Consider the following 16,497-nt stretch of genomic DNA (forward strand, 5'->3'; position numbering starts at 1 on the left):
AGCTATATTCCAGTCCCCAAGATCTCTACCTTGATTCCCAGAGCTCCACACTCTTTCAAATCGTCCAGAATGCTTCCGCTTTAGGAGCTTAACTGTTTTCTCTGCCTCAGGATCTCCTCTTGGGTGACTGAAGCGCCTACTAATCTCTCAACTGTTGGCACAAATGTCACCTTCCCAGTAAGGCCCCGACTTAAATACTGACGCTCTCCCAAACCTTTCCTTCACTTCTTATTGCCCCATGTGAATTTACATCACCCTACTGCCAACTTCAATTTATTACGTCCCTTTTGGGCACCTCGTGGGGCGCTTCTCCACGACATCTTACCTGGAAGGGGCGGAGCCAGGTCCCAAGCTCAAAGAGTGGCCACCACGGGGGCCCGTAGGCTCCGCCCGCCCGCCTCGCAAGCGGCCAGCTTTGGACCGCCCTCCTAGTCGTTTCCGAACGGCCTCTGCGGACTGTAGACACGTGATCGTGACGTCAGTGCGCCCGCCGGCCGGACGCCGCGGCATTCGCGGGATCTCGTTCGTGGCGTAGCTGCTGCACGGCTGGGTGTTGCTGTATTCTTATTATTGTTTTTCTAGGATTTCTGGCCTGGTCTCGGAGTCCACGATGTACCACAACAGCAGCCAAAAGCGGCACTGGACTTTCGCAAGTGAGGAGCAGCTGGCGCGACTGCGGGCCGACGCCAACCGCAAATTCAAGTGCAAAGCGGTGGGAAACGGGAAGGTGAGGTCCCCTGTGGCCAGCCGCCTGCCGGGAGCTCCCTCGGGGCCCCAGCGCAGCCTCGCCTTCTCTTGCTTGTGCTTCCGCGCCGCGGAGTCTGTTTCTTCAACAAATAGGCGAGCACTTTGCCAGGTTCTGTAGGTGCAGAGACGAACAAGTCCATCCGGATAGTCGAGTGGCAGACAGACTTTGTAAAATGGCGAAGAGACTCTGTAGGATGCAGAGGTGGTGCGGGGTAGGAGCTATTCACTTGTAAAACAGGGGTGGCGGGGAAAGCCTTTTTTTTCCCGCAGCTGATGGCGGAGGAGATGGGTAAGGGACAGTCCACATAGACACAGGCACAGGTGCAGAGCGGGGAGGTAGGAGTTGAAGAGCAGGTGCGGGGAATGAGCATGGTGGTTTGTGGCTGAAGCTGTACCTGCAGCAATGACTGGAGAAAGCAGGCTAGGAATTTGTTAGTGGAAGCAAGTGTTTTGAAATTGGAATGGGGAATTAATCTTGCCAGATTTCCGTCTAGAAAGAGCCCTCTGACAACCTCTGGCACGTGATATATAAAGACAAAATTGATGTGCGGTATATATTCCACTTTTGCAGATGTAAACCAAATTCAATCTAGACAGAGCCGACAGTTTTATGATTAACTTACTTATGTTGCAATTTTTGCTCGAAAGGTTCTTGTAAATGACCCTGTCTTTCTTGAGCCCTACGAAGAAATGACGCTCTGCAAATACTATGAGAAAAGATTATTGGAATTCTGTTCAGTATTTAAGCCAGCAATGCCACGGTCTGTTGTGGTAAGTTATGGTAGTGATTAAGTATAGTGTCCATTAGCTGGCTTATTCTAAATTTCTATTTTTCTGTATTTTCTGTATTTCCCGTGCATTGTTTACTTTTGTCATATTTTTCCAAAAAAAGCCTTTAAGTATGAATTACTGTGTCTTGTCTTACAAAGTATTTAAAGTGTCATTCTATGTTCAAAAGAATTTTGAGGTTTGCTTTATAGGTTGTGACATCTCACAACTTGAGGAAAAAGTTTTCCCTCAAGTTACCAATTAGTATGCAATAGAATTAGGACTAGAACTAAACTAGAGGTTTCTCAACTCTGGCATACTCAGTATCTTCTTGAGCTAATGAATTAATTCATGTCCCAGCTGAAACTCAGGCCATAAGAATTTTTTTGACCCTTGATTAGTAGAAGCTGGAGATTTATCCTTGGCTTAAAAAAAAATTGTCTTATGTCTCATGTATATGGTTCTGAAATTTGTTTTTGCTTGGGTGGACAATGGTGAGAAAAAATAGGTAACTAAGATTAAAGAGAGAAAAGGTAAAGAGCGTAAAATGCTTTTTACCTTGCCTGTTATCTCATGGCCAGTTTGTTGTGAAGATCAAATATGAAAGAGTATCTTAAGTTTTAAAGTTACAAAGTGAATAATTTGTGAGTAATAGAGAAATAACTATGTCCATTTTTATACCTAAAATTGAAGTACATTGAAAATATTAAACCCAAAAGTATTTGTGGTGATTTCTTAGTTTACAGACCTTTATCTGAGAGATCAAAGATCCACAAAGAATTTTCGATACACTTTTATTACTTTCTATGTTGAAATCTGGCTTTTTTCTTTTCTGTTACATGAACTGTAAAATGTAATAGGTTTGAGTGATCTATCTGGATAAAGAAACAACCTCAAATGAACTTCTTTGTGGAATTTATCTGTACACAACATGTGGATGATTGATGAAAAAAATTGTTTCACCAAAAAATGAAAAAACACATCTTTAGTATTTAAAGTGAAGATTTGTGTTGTTTTTGTTTTCTTCTGTCCTAAAATAGATGAGGGGTTATTTCATGCAAAGCCATTCTTTGGTTCTAGCCAGTGGATGCAATAGTTGAAAACACAGGCAGGTTTTTGCCTAGCAAGTATGAAGCCCTGAGTTCAATCCTCAGTACCACAAAAAACAAACTAAAACCAAGCAAGTGCTGCTTCTACAGTTCAGTTGGCAGCAGTGATCACTGTTTATTACAGATCTGGAGTGGATTTAGAGAGAAGGGCTTGTTGCCCCAACTGTGTTATTCTGACAGTATTTTTCAGAGATCGACTGGGTAATCCTTGACCATTTGTGTTTTTCTTAAATTTTTCTGATTCTAGACATTTTTGTTAGTATGAATTATAAAATACATGTACATGCATTTTTTAAATTCAGTGATTGAAGAAAGAATTACATAGGGTAGGGCTGGGAATGGACAGCCAAAGAGTGAGAAAGGGTCTTCTGACTATGTTATTTTTGTAATACTTCATCACAATTTATTTTTATTAAAAGGAAATTAGCAAATACTGGTATTTGTATGGAGAACCATTCAAAGAAACTACTACATAGATAAATTCTTTTTCACAGAACTTAATACGTAACATGTGTGAGTAGATCCTGATGATATGTGTATGTATTTTTTTAATCTTAGGGTACAGCTTGTATGTATTTCAAGCGTTTTTATCTTAATAACTCAGTAATGGAATATCACCCCCGGATAATAATGTAAGTATAAGTTTGTATAGTTTATTGTTTTCATTAGAAAAGACCTTTATACGGTGTGAGCATTTCTCTGGGATATGTGTGTGTAAGAAAGAATTGACTTCCTAATAAGGGCAATTTAAACTTGCATTCTTTTTTTTCTATTCAGAATGTAAGATCCCTATTTACCTTTATATCCTGTCTTACTAATCATGTCTGAACTTCAACTTGTCCAAATTCAAATTGTTTTTTCAAGCCTATTTCTCTAATTTTGCTTTCTGTTAGTGACATCCTTATTCTCCCAGTTGCATGGATCGAAAATCATTTGTGGTAACTCCTCCCTCTCCACATCCATTCAGTTTACAGATCCTGTCGCTTCATATTCATTTCAATTAAACAAAGGTCTATTTTATTTCTTCTCTCTGCTAAGCACTATGCTTATCATTAAAGATAATGATAAAATTAGTATGAGAGTCATCAGAGAGTCTGCTCTTAATCACATAGTTCCTGTTTATTTTCTCTCTTTCATTCCCATTCCTTCCTGTAAACTCAGTTCCTTATTTTTACTTTCACCTTCTAAAAAGCTCTCTACAGTAGCTTTCTTACTAGTTTCTCACTCTGAACTACATGTGGTGGCCAGGCAAATTTCATAGGTTTGCCACAAGCTCACAATCCCCTTACTTAAATGACTTCAGAGACTTCCACTGATGGCTGCATGCAGTGTTCTTTTTATGTTAACTTTTCTCATGTATCATATAGTACTTATGTGTGTACTTTTCTGTTTTTAACTCTTCCATTTATATTTCATGATATAAACTCTTTTCTTACTACTATTTTTCCCTATTTTAGATTGAACTATATGAAACTCTGTTCAAGTTAGTGATGGTTGAATGATATGACAATATTAGATGATTCAAATTTTATAGTTTGTTTTGTGTCTGCTAATGGGTAAAAGTTTGAAGTTTGAAGAAAGTCTTTTTTAATTTACTGCAATGTAATTATTTACTGCAATGTGCATATTAGGCGATTTTGGAATGTACTTTTGTAAATATTCACATATTTCTCAAGTATGTGCATGTCCCTCCTCTAGGCTCACTTGTGCATTTTTGGCCTGCAAAGTAGATGAATTCAATGTGTCTAGTCCCCAGTTTGTTGGAAACCTTCGGGAGAGCCCTCTGGGACAGGAGAAGGCACTGGAACAGATTTTGGAATATGAACTACTCCTTATACAGCAGCTTAATTTTCACCTTATTGTCCACAATCCTTATAGACCATTTGAAGGCTTCCTCATTGATATAAAGGTAAACTTTCTGATAGAAACAAACTATTGAGTGTACTCCTTTGCTATTCTTTTAAAGGTCCCCAAAATTTTATAATCAGTAATTATACTAAATTATAACAGCTTGAGTGCAATCTATGAGTCTGGCCTTAACCTCTAGGGTAATAGTTTTCAAACTTCACTGTGCATTAGCATCATCTGAAGAGCTTGTTAATTCAGATTGTTGGGTAGGACGTCTAGAGTTTATGGTTTAGTGATCTGCAAATAGTCCATGGACTATAATGACGACCATTTTGAGTTTAGACTTTAAACATGGTAGCTTTTCTAACTCTGAGATACATTGTCATGGATTTAGGCCTGTTGACTTAAAGAATCAAACAATTCCTAATTTTAAACTAAAAGATTGCCAAATGACTTCTATTTTTAATGTTCTGTGAACTTAAGTCACAAATATAAGCATAAAAAATATAAATAAATAAGTTTGAGTATGGTGGTGTATGGCTATAGTACCAGCCTGTTGGGAGACTAAGGTGGGAGGATCACTTGTACCATGAATTTGAAACTAGCCTGGGCTGGGTATCAACATAGTAAAACCCCATCACAAAACGCATATTCACAAATAAACTTGTGCACATACACTTATGTTTATATTTGTATATAAGCTATTGATGTAAATATTAAGAAAAGCACCTTAAATTGTTGGGTAGTCTGAGTTAAGTCAGAGAAGTTGTAAACTGGTTTATCAATCTTAGTTTAGTAGTTCAGTTTGGGTACTTCTAAATATGCTAAATACTGTATTTGAGGGTGAAGATAACATTTGTAACTTTCAAGAACCTAATAGTCAAATGGTTCAGACGACCATTGTATATATAGCATACTAAATGTTATGGGGGAAAATACAAATACCTTAGAAGGATATAGCAGATTGCAGATTTGAAGGGTAAGGAAGACATTTCTGAAGAAGCATCATTTAAAGTGAAATTCAGAGCAAGAATAAGAATTAGGTGAGGAAAGAGAGCATCCCACTTGGACACCTTCCTAGTCAAAGGCTCAGATTGATGATGCACTGAAGAACCTAACAGCCTAGATACATAAGGAGAAAAGTGTCACAGAGTGCTGCTGCCTGAGTGGAAGGCAGTGTCTAGATTATGGAGGCAATATTAAAGATTTTGAAGAGAGCAATAGGAAGATAGAGGCTTAAGTTTCAATAATACTCAGTGGTATGATTGGGTTTGCAGTTTGAAAAAAATGTGTTGGCAATCTTATGTGTTAGTCTGCATCAGATTATTGCACATCTGTAAGTGTCAGGAATAATGGAGAGACTCGATGAGAATGGATAAAGGGATGAAAGTGCTGTTAGAGTATTCCAAGCAAAAGATAGTGATTGACTTAATTTATATGGTTGCCGTGAGTATAAGGAGAGCTTCCTGGGCTTATTAAATAGTAGGTGGAATCAATAAGAAGTTGAGGACTGATTCTATAGAGAGAGACAGAGAGAGAGAGAGGATAGAGGAAGAAGCAGTGGAATTGAGGCCTGAACGTATAAGTAGATGGTAGTATACACTTGCTGATAAAGGAAACACTGACATAGAGATTTGTTGGTGTTGGAAGGTGTGAAGTGGATGAATTTGGTTTGGGATATAATCTACATTGTAAGACATTCAAGTGAGGAGTTATTTATGTCTGCAAGGCTGAAGGTACAGACTTGAGTGTCATTACTCAGAAGAATAGAGTGGATTGGGCATGAGAAACATTTAAAGGGTTGTAGAGAAATAAAGAAGCTAGTAAGGAGACGGAAAAGAATTCAGAGATGGTAGGATTTGTTGGAGAACCAGTGAAGGAAACTAGGGCAGTTTTAGAAGGTAAGCACAGCAACTCTACAATCTTGCTCAAGTTTTAGGCAAAGAAAAACTATACTAGCAATGTTTGTTGGATTTAGTGCCAGAACAGTTATTTGTGATTAGTCTGTGGAGTTTGGGAAGCAGATTGGTTCCTGTTGGGGAATAAATTGAAAGTGAGTCCTAGCATTCAGTAGACAGAGTAGGCAGATGCTAGAAGATCACGAGTTTGAGGCCAGCCTGGACTCCACAGTTTGACCTGTGTCCCCAGTAAAAAGGTAAAGTAAAGTGTATGTTGCTTGATGACTGGATACATTTTAAGAAACTTGTTAGGCGATTTCCTCATTGTGTGAACATCAAAGAGTTTACTTACATAAACCTAGATGATACAGCCAGCTACATGCCTAATCTACATAACATAATGTTTAAAATTTTTTTTCTTTTTACATTTTTTTTTTTGTTCAAAACTAAGATACATACACACATTAGCCTATACAAGGTCAGCGTCATCAATATCACTGTTTTCCACATCTTGTCTTACTAGAACGTCTTGAGGGGTGTTAACGTGTGGAGCTGTTACCTCCTCTGATAACAAGAACTTCTTGAATACCTCCTTATGAACTTGCCTAAAGCTGTTTTACAATTAACTGTTTGGGTTTTTTTGTTTTGTTTTAAAATAAGTAGAAAGGAGTAAATGATAAAAAGTAATGGTACAGTAAAAACATAGACCAGTAACCTGATTGTTTTATCATCAGGTGTTCTGTGCTATACATAGTTGGAAGTTCTGTGCTTTTATATAACTGGCAGCACAGTAGGTTTATTTACACCAGTGTCACCACAAGCATATGAGTAATGTGCCTTGTGTTATTGTGACTATGACAGCTATGGCATCCCTAAATGATAGTAATTTTTCAACTCCATTATGATATTCTGGGACTGACATCTTAATGTGCAATCCATCACTGATGGAAATATCATTGTGGCACACAAATGTCCATGTAACTTGGATTAAGCAGTTTCTCTTTGAAGTGGAAAAAGATAGGATGATTAAGAAAATGTAAGAACTGTTAGAAATAGAGAAAAGGAGATTTTGTGGAAGAAACTGATACATATTTAAGTGATGATCCCAGGAAACTAGTATTGAGAAAGATACTAAATGCAAAATATATAGTTCAGACTACTCTTCATACTAATGTAGAAGGGAGTTAACATGGGACTTGAAGCAAAGTGAGAATTAGTTTTGGAGGAAATAATAGCTCTTATTTTTACTAGAGAACAAGAAGAAAGTATGAATGAGGATATTGTACCTGGAGATTTGGTGGCGAAAATAGTGCCTTTCTTTGTTAAGAACAGGAATAACTTTCTGAGAATGATGAAGTTTCTGAGAATTACCGAAGACACTGGTAAAGAAAGTAGTAGACAGTAGAAAATGCTTACCATAGTCACTGAAAAATGGGACAACAGCTTTTCTATGGAAACATCATCGTTAGGCAGTGCTAAGAGTCTGAGGTTATTGAACATGAATTGATAGTAACATTACTAGATTTTTGGGCATATGGTTTCTTAAGGCATTGACCAGAAGTCTGGGTATAGTTGCAAAGCAAAAAGTTGGAAAGATTCAAATACTGTTGAAGTTTAGACTGAAATGTGTTGGCAGTCTATTGGAGCAGGGAATTCAGGAAGGAAATGAACAGTAAAAGACCATGGTAAATGGGAGCAAGTAGAGGGATTTCTGACCAAGGGATCTGAGGGGGGAGAAAAACTGTGAAATAATTAAGCATATGTACTTGAATAAAAAGAACATTTGTGGTCAGAGTGGGGTGACTCAAATTTATCATCTCAGAGATCAGGCATTTGGGGATAATGACAAGGCCTGTTTAATTACACAGTTGATCCTGGATATTTTGTTTGTTAAATATAGACAAGGTATCTTACTGCTTCAGGTCTTGAGTATGAATATCTAATATAAATCTGGGAAATAAGACTTAAAGTTCACTTTAAAGGCTGTAGGGAATTGTCAGAAAATACGAGGTCTTCCATATTTCTTGGACATACTCTAAAAATAGTTGTGTTGGTATTTCGGGAAGTCCGATAGGTTCAAGATTCATTTCTATTTACTTCTTCCCAAAACTACACTTTAGAACAAATTTCTGTGAAAATATGGTGGTACAGTGATTCCTAAATGTGGCCTTAAATCTGGATTATCTCACTGCCTGGTAGTCTTTAACTGAAAGCATGTATTTCTTGGGTCTGCTTTAAACCTAGTAAAATCTGTAGGAACCTTGCCTTCCTATCCTTCCCTTCTTCCTCAGGTGGAAAAGGACAAAAACAAAGGATTAATGTAAATTAAGAATAATATCAAGTACTACTGTGCTAGGAACTTTAGATATGCTACCTTTAGCATGTATTTCTTACTATGGTTGTGTTCAAAAAAGTTTGAATGCTGCTGAGTTAAAAGATAATAATAGAGAAGATTGTTAAATATTTAGGATTTAGTGACTATAAATCTTGTATATTCTAATGGCATTATACCAAATAATCTAACATTAAATTATTTGGTATGTAGGAAAACAGTTAACTTTTACAAAAGCATTCTGTATTAAGTATTTTCTGGTTAATTTTTAATAGTACTCATTAAAATCTCAGAAATGGTAACATTTGCAAACTTTTTTTTCTAGACTCGCTATCCCATGTTGGAGAATCCAGAGATTTTAAGGAAAACGGCTGATGACTTTCTTAATAGAATTGCATTGACGGATGCTTACCTTTTATACACACCTTCCCAAATTGCCTTGACTGCCATTTTATCTAGTGCCTCCAGGGCTGGAATTACTATGGAAAGGTAATCATTTGTGTTTTACCTTAGGTCAAATTCAGTCCCTGGATTTACTACTTCTTAGAGTCTGAGTTTTTAAGTGAGGTTCATTTGTGAAAATAGTCCTTGTGGCTGGGAAGGTTTGTGAGGTTTAAGAAAATCTTTAAAAATTAAGCTAAGTATTGTTGAGCTAAGGGAATAAAGTTATGACTAAAGTAGAGGTGAAACAGGTTATTCTTAAAATACATAATAGTTCTCAATCTATGACAGATTTAATAATTTAAGAGTAAGCAACTTGAGTACAGAGACTGCTTTTGTTTTACCATTAATTCTTCTGTTTTATAGAGCATGTTTGGCACATGGAGTTCAGGAAAGATTGTGGAAAGAATAATTCTTTAGGGGATGACCAAATGGATAACCATAATAGTAATAGCTAATACATAAATGTATACTAAGGACCAGACTCTGTGATAAGCCTTTTATGTGAATTATATTCACTTGATTCTTACTTTGCACAGATTAATTAAAGATATTACATCCATTTATAACAGTCCTGTATAGTATATTATTTAACTGGGGAGGTGGAATTACGATAAAGCAGACATTTGCTGTACTCAGGTTGTCTGCCAACTTACTGTTTTTACTGTGTGTATTTAATTTTTCTATTTATGACCTTTGGAATTATCTTGATTTCATTCCTAGAAATAACTGAGGAAGAAAGATAAAACTTTCTAAACTTAAACTATTTTATATGTTTATCTCTTACCTATGATTTCAAAATCCATTGATAGACTGAAGCAAACATGAACCAGATGTGATTTAGTTTTTATCCTAGTTGAAAGGAATATTTATATTGTTTCCTTGCAGAAGCATTAATATTCCTCATTCTAGGATGCTACGGCCAACATCACTGGGGTATTTCACATATCACAGTATATATAGCAAGCTCTTTTGCTAATACATAAACAACTGTAAATTTCAAAACTTACCTGTATCCACGATAAGGGATTGTGAGCTTATATTTGTTTTGTTTATGGTATGCCTCCTTTTTACAGATGCAGCTGATCAACTATATAGATACATACATTTAATCCCATAGTGGTTTATATTCCATTTATTTACCAAGCAAGCATTGAGTACCTTCTGTGTACTACTATGTACTGTGTACTACATTTTAGGACTATAAGAAGAAACAAGATCTAACTCCCTGCCCTGGTTAGGAAGGATAGCCGTGTAAATAATTATAATGAATGGAGTTTAGGTGTGGAGCTTCTATTCTATTAAGAAGAAAAAAAACATTTTTTCCTTTATGATTCAGATAACCAAAAGTTTCATTAATGTGATTAAGCATCTTATGCATTTCATATTATCCAGCGGGAAGATTTTAGTTACAGTGGGATGAAGCATCCTAAAGTCCACATTAGAGTCTATTTCATCATAGAAGTTTAGTTAATTTTAATTCCAGTCAGACAGAATCGAAATTGTGATACCTTGGGATCATCACAGATTAAGTAAGCTTTTACAGCATTCCCAGGCATTGCAGTTATTGGGCTTCCTCTCTCCCATAAAGGAAGTGCTTTCCAACCATTATTAACTTACAACTGATTTATAGGCAATCTTTTGAGATATGTGAAAATTATACTTATTGATGATCTCAAGAAGGGGAAGTGCTTGTGCTGTTGTCATATTCTAGACAGTGCCTCATTCTATTACAAGACGCTTTGTTATTTCTGGGTTCTCTTTCTGGTAGATAGAGAACTTTATTTCTCATCTGCTAGTTTGACTCTTAAGGTACTCTTTTTGCCTGTGGACTTAAAAAAGTCAAAGTATTAAAAGTCCAATTCAGAATTGAGCTGAACAGTTTTTAACTTAAAAAAAACATCATAGGAGGTGTGGCTTAATTGGTAGAGCACCTGCTTTGCAAGCTCGAAGATCTGAGTTCAAACCCCAGTCCTATCAAAACAAACAAAAAACTTCTGTCAAAAGCCTTCATAGATTTAAGAATATGACCAGCTAACTCTTAGAACCACATGCATCACTCTTAGATTTCAGAAACTGAGAGGAAGCATTAAAGGAAGATGTCAAAAGTATGAGAAGTTTTAGGGAGAAAAGGGAAAGAAAAATCTAATTTAGTTATTTTGAATTACTTATAAAAGAAATGCATTATTGTCAAGGAAGTTACTGGTATCCATATCCAAAGTCAGTTCCTACAATAGATAATGAATATGTATAATATCAAACTTAGTTATCAAAACCTTGTAATCCAGTTTAATCTGGATAGTTTAGAATAAATATGGCAACAACAGTTCTTAAATCATTGCTTTACATTTTTATAACTTTATTTTACCTGAGAAAAATTAATGCTTTTTTGTATACATGTTTGAAAGATTTATTATGTTTGAGATATTTATATGGGCTTTTATCAACTATCGATCTGAAAATTTAGGTACATAAAACTTCAGAGAAACTAAAAATTTAAACAAATTTTATTTTCATACTACTCTCAATGATTCTGAGAAAAACAGGTAGTTGGGTGTTAAATCACAGTGATGGAAGACAATACCTTTGATTTTGACTTGATGCAAATAAGATGTAATAGATTTAAGCATGAGGTGACACTCTTACTGATTTGAATGATTATTACTTCCAAGAAGTACAGTCATAGATCATGTGAACTTAGATACTAATGGAAGAGAGAATCCTTACTGGTGCTAAATTCCAACTGTACTATGTTTGAGCTTTATGACTTTGGCCAAGTATAACTCAGATTCCTCATCCTTGAAGTCAGATTGGGCTTAAAGACTCTATCATACACTTATTATAAACATTACAAATGCTTGGGTGTTTCTGTTGTCTTTATATTGTTTCTCCTCTGTAAGCTTACATATCACAAAATTTCAATAAATTAAACATGTAAGCTAAAAGAAGTTTTAGTAAATCTTTAATATAATACTGTAATATATATTATATAGTATAATACTTGTCCTTGATGAAAAGAACAGAGGCAAATAATTTGTAATGTCACGTTTTCTCAATATGCTATGTATTTTCAATAGATTAAAATGTTTTCCTTTCTCTAACCAGTTATTTATCAGAGAGTCTAATGCTGAAAGAAAACAGAACTTGTTTGTCACAGTTACTGGATATAATGAAAAGTAAGTAAAACAACACTTTACAAAATATTCTGTTACAAAACGGCTTTCTGAATAAGTATCTTGAAATTTAATTTGAGGTAACAGATTTTTATTTGGATTAACTTTTATTGAATTATTGTATCAGAAGCCTTAAAGATACATGGAAGGAAGTACTCTTTATTCATCAAGAGAGTAAAAATCAGATTCGAAAGGGCATCATGAGTCAAAACAAGATTTTTTTAATGTGTACAAAGATATGTGATAGGCACTGAAAAAGATCTAAGGTAACTAACTTAAGGATAAAGTTTACATTTGGAACTTCTATTTTGTAAATAAATTAGTTTTAACTAGTTAATAGATGTGCTGGTCATTTTGTTAGTTGATAATACAGAGCCCATAATTCTCAACCAGAAGTGATTTTTGCAATGTCTAGAGACATTTTTGGCTATCACAGTAGGAGCTACCAGCATCTAGTGCGTGGAAGTACAAATGCTACTGATCATTTTTGGGTTGGGAGTATAGTTAAGCAGTAGAGTACTTGGCTAACATGCTCGAAGCACTGAGTTAGATCGTAGCTCCACAAAAATTAAACTAATAATCTGATTTAAGTGAGGCTTAACTAGTTTAGTTGAAAGTTTAAAAAAAAAAAATTCTACAGTTCACAGAACAGTCCTTGTAGAATTGAGAACTTGCTCCATAAAACAGAGCTATGTCCTAATCCCTAGAACCTGTGTATGGCAAAAAAAAGGAAGAAGGAAAAAATGGGGTGGAGGAGTATATGCAAGTAAATCATGAGCCTTAAAATGATGACAGCCTAGATTATTGAGGGATCAATAAATGCAGTCATAATGGTCCTTATGAGAGAAAGGGAGAGGGAAATTTAACACAGCCAGAGAAAGCCATGTTAATACTGCAGTGATATTTGAAGATACTGGCCTTGAAAACTGGATTGATGTGGCCACAAGCCACAGGATGCTAGCAGCCACCAGAACCTGGAAAAGGCAAGGAATAGATTCTTCACTAGAGCCTCCTGAGTGTGGCTTTGCCAATATCTTGATTTTGGCCTAGCGAAATTGATTTAAAATTCTTGGATTTTGTAACTATAAGAGAACATTTTGGTTGTTTTAAAACACTCAAGTTTGTGACATTTTAATGGCAGCCTCAAAAAACTGAGACTTTTACAACAAAGAATTATCAAGCCCAAAATGCTAGTGGTTGAAAAACACTGTTTTAAAGACTGAATAGAACCTGTGCTTAATTGATTGGCTGAAATAGCCCTCTTCATTCTTAATTGCCAGTGGCATATTGAATACTCTTTAAGTTGGTTGTGTTTAGTTAGTTGTGTTTGTTCCATTTTGTGCCTATTCTTAAGTAAACTTATAATTTAATTAAATTTTGAGTAAACCAATAAAATATAGGATTTCAGATCTTTATTTTGGGCAGGAATAAGTAGCTGTACATTTTAATGTGTATATCAACACTTGGGATGCTTCAGGGCATATAGTTTTTATTTCTTGATTCTGCTTACTTGATCTTGGCTTTCCTGAGAATGACAGATTTGGTTATTTGAGTATTAAACTGTAGGTCTTCACTTTCACCACTAGAGGGTTCACTTTCAAAGCTAATTGTGATTTGGTCAGAGATAAAAGGTTCATAGAATTTAGTAAGTAGAAGGGGCCTTAAAGATAATCCACTATACTTTTTTAAAGCTTATAGTTTTATTACTGATTTACCAGTACCTTTATTTTATACCACTTATTTTAATTTGAAATAAGAATAGCTCTTCATAAAATGCTCAGAGCTTTAGTGATATTAAAATACTTATAATTTTTTGGAAGACGTATATTGTCCTAAGGATGCTAAGTCACTAATTCAGTTGAGAAACTGTAGTAGTATAGTTATCCATTTGAAGTACATGGCTGTCTTACAGTACACCCTAGATCTTTCATTCCTCTAATAAATGTTGATGTATTACTCTGTTGTTTATTACGGTTGAATAACCAGCTCAGCTATAGTATTTTTGCAGTTTTAGTTACCAATGGATTGTTTTTGACCTTATAAAGGAGGATATTTTTTATAGGATCCACATTTTGTTAAAGCAGACACCTTTTTACTAAGCATCCCCCTTTGTGACTTGTCATCTAGTAAGTTTCTTAAATAGTAAAGTTGTAAACAAGTACAAATGTTATATGGCTGGTATTAGAGAATAAAGCATGTTCACTAAATCATGCAGAGAATTTTTTTAAAGTCTTAAAATTGAACCAAGAGTGAGCATATTAGTATTTATTAAAACATTAGATAATACAGCATGCTTTTATGTCATAAATAATATGGCATATATAGCACACAGCTATTTATCTGAATTTTAAATGCGTGGAGCATTATGGAACAAGCCTTTATTACTCAATGTAGATCCTTTTTTATCTTCACATAGGCATGAGAAACTTAGTAAAAAAGTATGAACCACCCAGATCTGAAGAAGTTGCTATTCTGAAGCAGAAGTTGGAGCGATGTCATTCTGCTGAGCTTGGACTTAATGTAGTTACGTAAGTAAATATAAAAATTATTTCAGAAGTTATGCTTTCCAGTCGAATTAACCTTTAAAATAAATTATTTCACTAGCAAAGTTTGTTCATCTGGGGAAAACTGAATTAGTAAATGATATGTTTTTTTAAATTAAGTATGTATTTCTAATGGTATTCGACACAAGATAGCAGTTTGGATGTCCACCTATAGTTTTGATCCTGTATGTTCTTTGGTTTATGGGTCCTACCCTTTTCTGTTCTTCCTGAGATGTTGGGAGTGAGAGTCTTCCTTGGGAATTCTGAACTTTTTCCTATCCTTTTAATCTTTGGTTTCTGATACTTGGTTTTGAGGAACAAGTATACTGTTCCAGACTTAACTTCTGTTAGTTCCCGTAGGGAAATTTAGTTTATTTCCTTTCAGTGAAAGCTTTATATTGAAGACAAAAATCAGTAAAATAAAATGTGTTGGATCTCTTCTTGGAACCGTAAGAATATCCTTAATATCTCTCAGCATATCTGTGAGTATGAGGAGTGCTTCTCTGTAGGTGAAGGACTTTTTAAAAATATTCCATTATATAGTTTTATGAAATACATAAAAAATGAAACAAAAAACAAAGTTCAAATTTTATTATTAGAGTCATCAGTCAAAAATTCTGTCAGATTGTTATAAAAATTTTCAAATATATAATTTCTGTACTACTTATCTCACGGCAAACTGGAAATAGTTCATGGACCTCACTCTCAATAGCACTAGTATGGCACAGATTGTTTCCTTTGATCTTTAAAATTCTTTCACTTTTATTTTTCATTACACAAGAATTGCATTGTGAGTATGTCAGTCAGTACAGGTAAAACCAGACTTCCCTTTGACCAAAACCCAAATCTCAGTTATGATCTCAGAAATAACTTATCAATTATTTTGCCAACCTTTTCTCCATGTGTATATGTATGTATTCTTCATGTATGTTTGTATTCTTCATACTTACTGTACAACACTTATTACTGATCTTTACCTTTTGTCAGCTTGGGTGAAAAAAAATAGTATTACACTTACATTTTAATTTGCATTTCCCTGGTTACTATGGGTTACTGATGCTTCATGTTTATATTTATTTATGTTCCATGCCCAATTTTCTGGCATTTTTTTCTTGCAGTGCTTTGGCAATTCTATGTACTCATCTTTTTATATGTGATACAGGTATCCATTTTTTTTTTCACTTTTTAAAATTTTGTTTTGCTTTATACTTTCATCTTTAATATTTATTTGCTTTTTGTTTAGTTGTTGAAATCACTTAGAATTGTTTGTGAATCACCATTCAATATTCCCAATATTTTTGTCCCAGCTTGCTTTCCAGTATTTTGTTATTTGAAATACTTTTATTATATGCTAATTGATGTGTACAGTCATTTTTGCCTATCTACTTTGATCACTTATATTGTTAATATAACACTTTTAACTATAATTCTTACAGTATTTTTGTTTCTTTTTGAGAATAGTCTTGCTGTGTCGCAAAGGCTGGCCTCAAACTCTCTGTCCTCCTGCCTCAGTCTCTCTAGTGTTAGGATTAGGGAATGTACCACCATGCACAGCTATAGTATGCCTATAGGGTAATTTCTAACACTGTTCATTTTCAGATTGTCTTTGCTATGTTTCTTTAAGTTAGGGTCTCACTG

At 35.0% G+C, this 16,497-nt stretch overlaps 1 protein-coding gene across 7 annotated transcripts in view; it reads left to right on the top strand.

The window, feature by feature from the left end:
* Positions 1-467: 467 nt before the first annotated feature.
* Positions 468-16,497, top strand: part of Ccnh (cyclin H) — a 34,459-nt gene continuing 18,429 nt past the window's right edge. For 3 of the 7 annotated variants that reach the window (XM_074077139.1, XM_074077137.1, XM_074077138.1), the window contains exons 1-8: positions 468-727; positions 1,396-1,518; positions 3,183-3,256; positions 4,323-4,533; positions 9,028-9,191; positions 12,249-12,319; positions 14,733-14,844; positions 15,978-16,021. In XM_074077139.1, coding sequence (XP_073933240.1) covers positions 611-727; positions 1,396-1,518; positions 3,183-3,256; positions 4,323-4,533; positions 9,028-9,191; positions 12,249-12,319; positions 14,733-14,844; positions 15,978-16,021 — 916 coding nt within the window. In that variant the 5' untranslated portion in view covers positions 468-610. Of the gene's footprint in view, positions 728-757; positions 960-1,395; positions 1,519-3,182; positions 3,257-4,322; positions 4,534-9,027; positions 9,192-12,248; positions 12,320-14,710; positions 14,845-15,977; positions 16,022-16,497 lie in introns of those variants that run through there. The other 4 variants (XM_074077140.1, XM_074077141.1, XM_020176692.2 and 1 more) reach the window with 4 other exon arrangements.

The sequence above is a fragment of the Castor canadensis genome, chromosome 6 (assembly GCF_047511655.1).
Source record: "Castor canadensis chromosome 6, mCasCan1.hap1v2, whole genome shotgun sequence".
Lineage (NCBI taxonomy): Eukaryota > Metazoa > Chordata > Mammalia > Rodentia > Castoridae > Castor > Castor canadensis.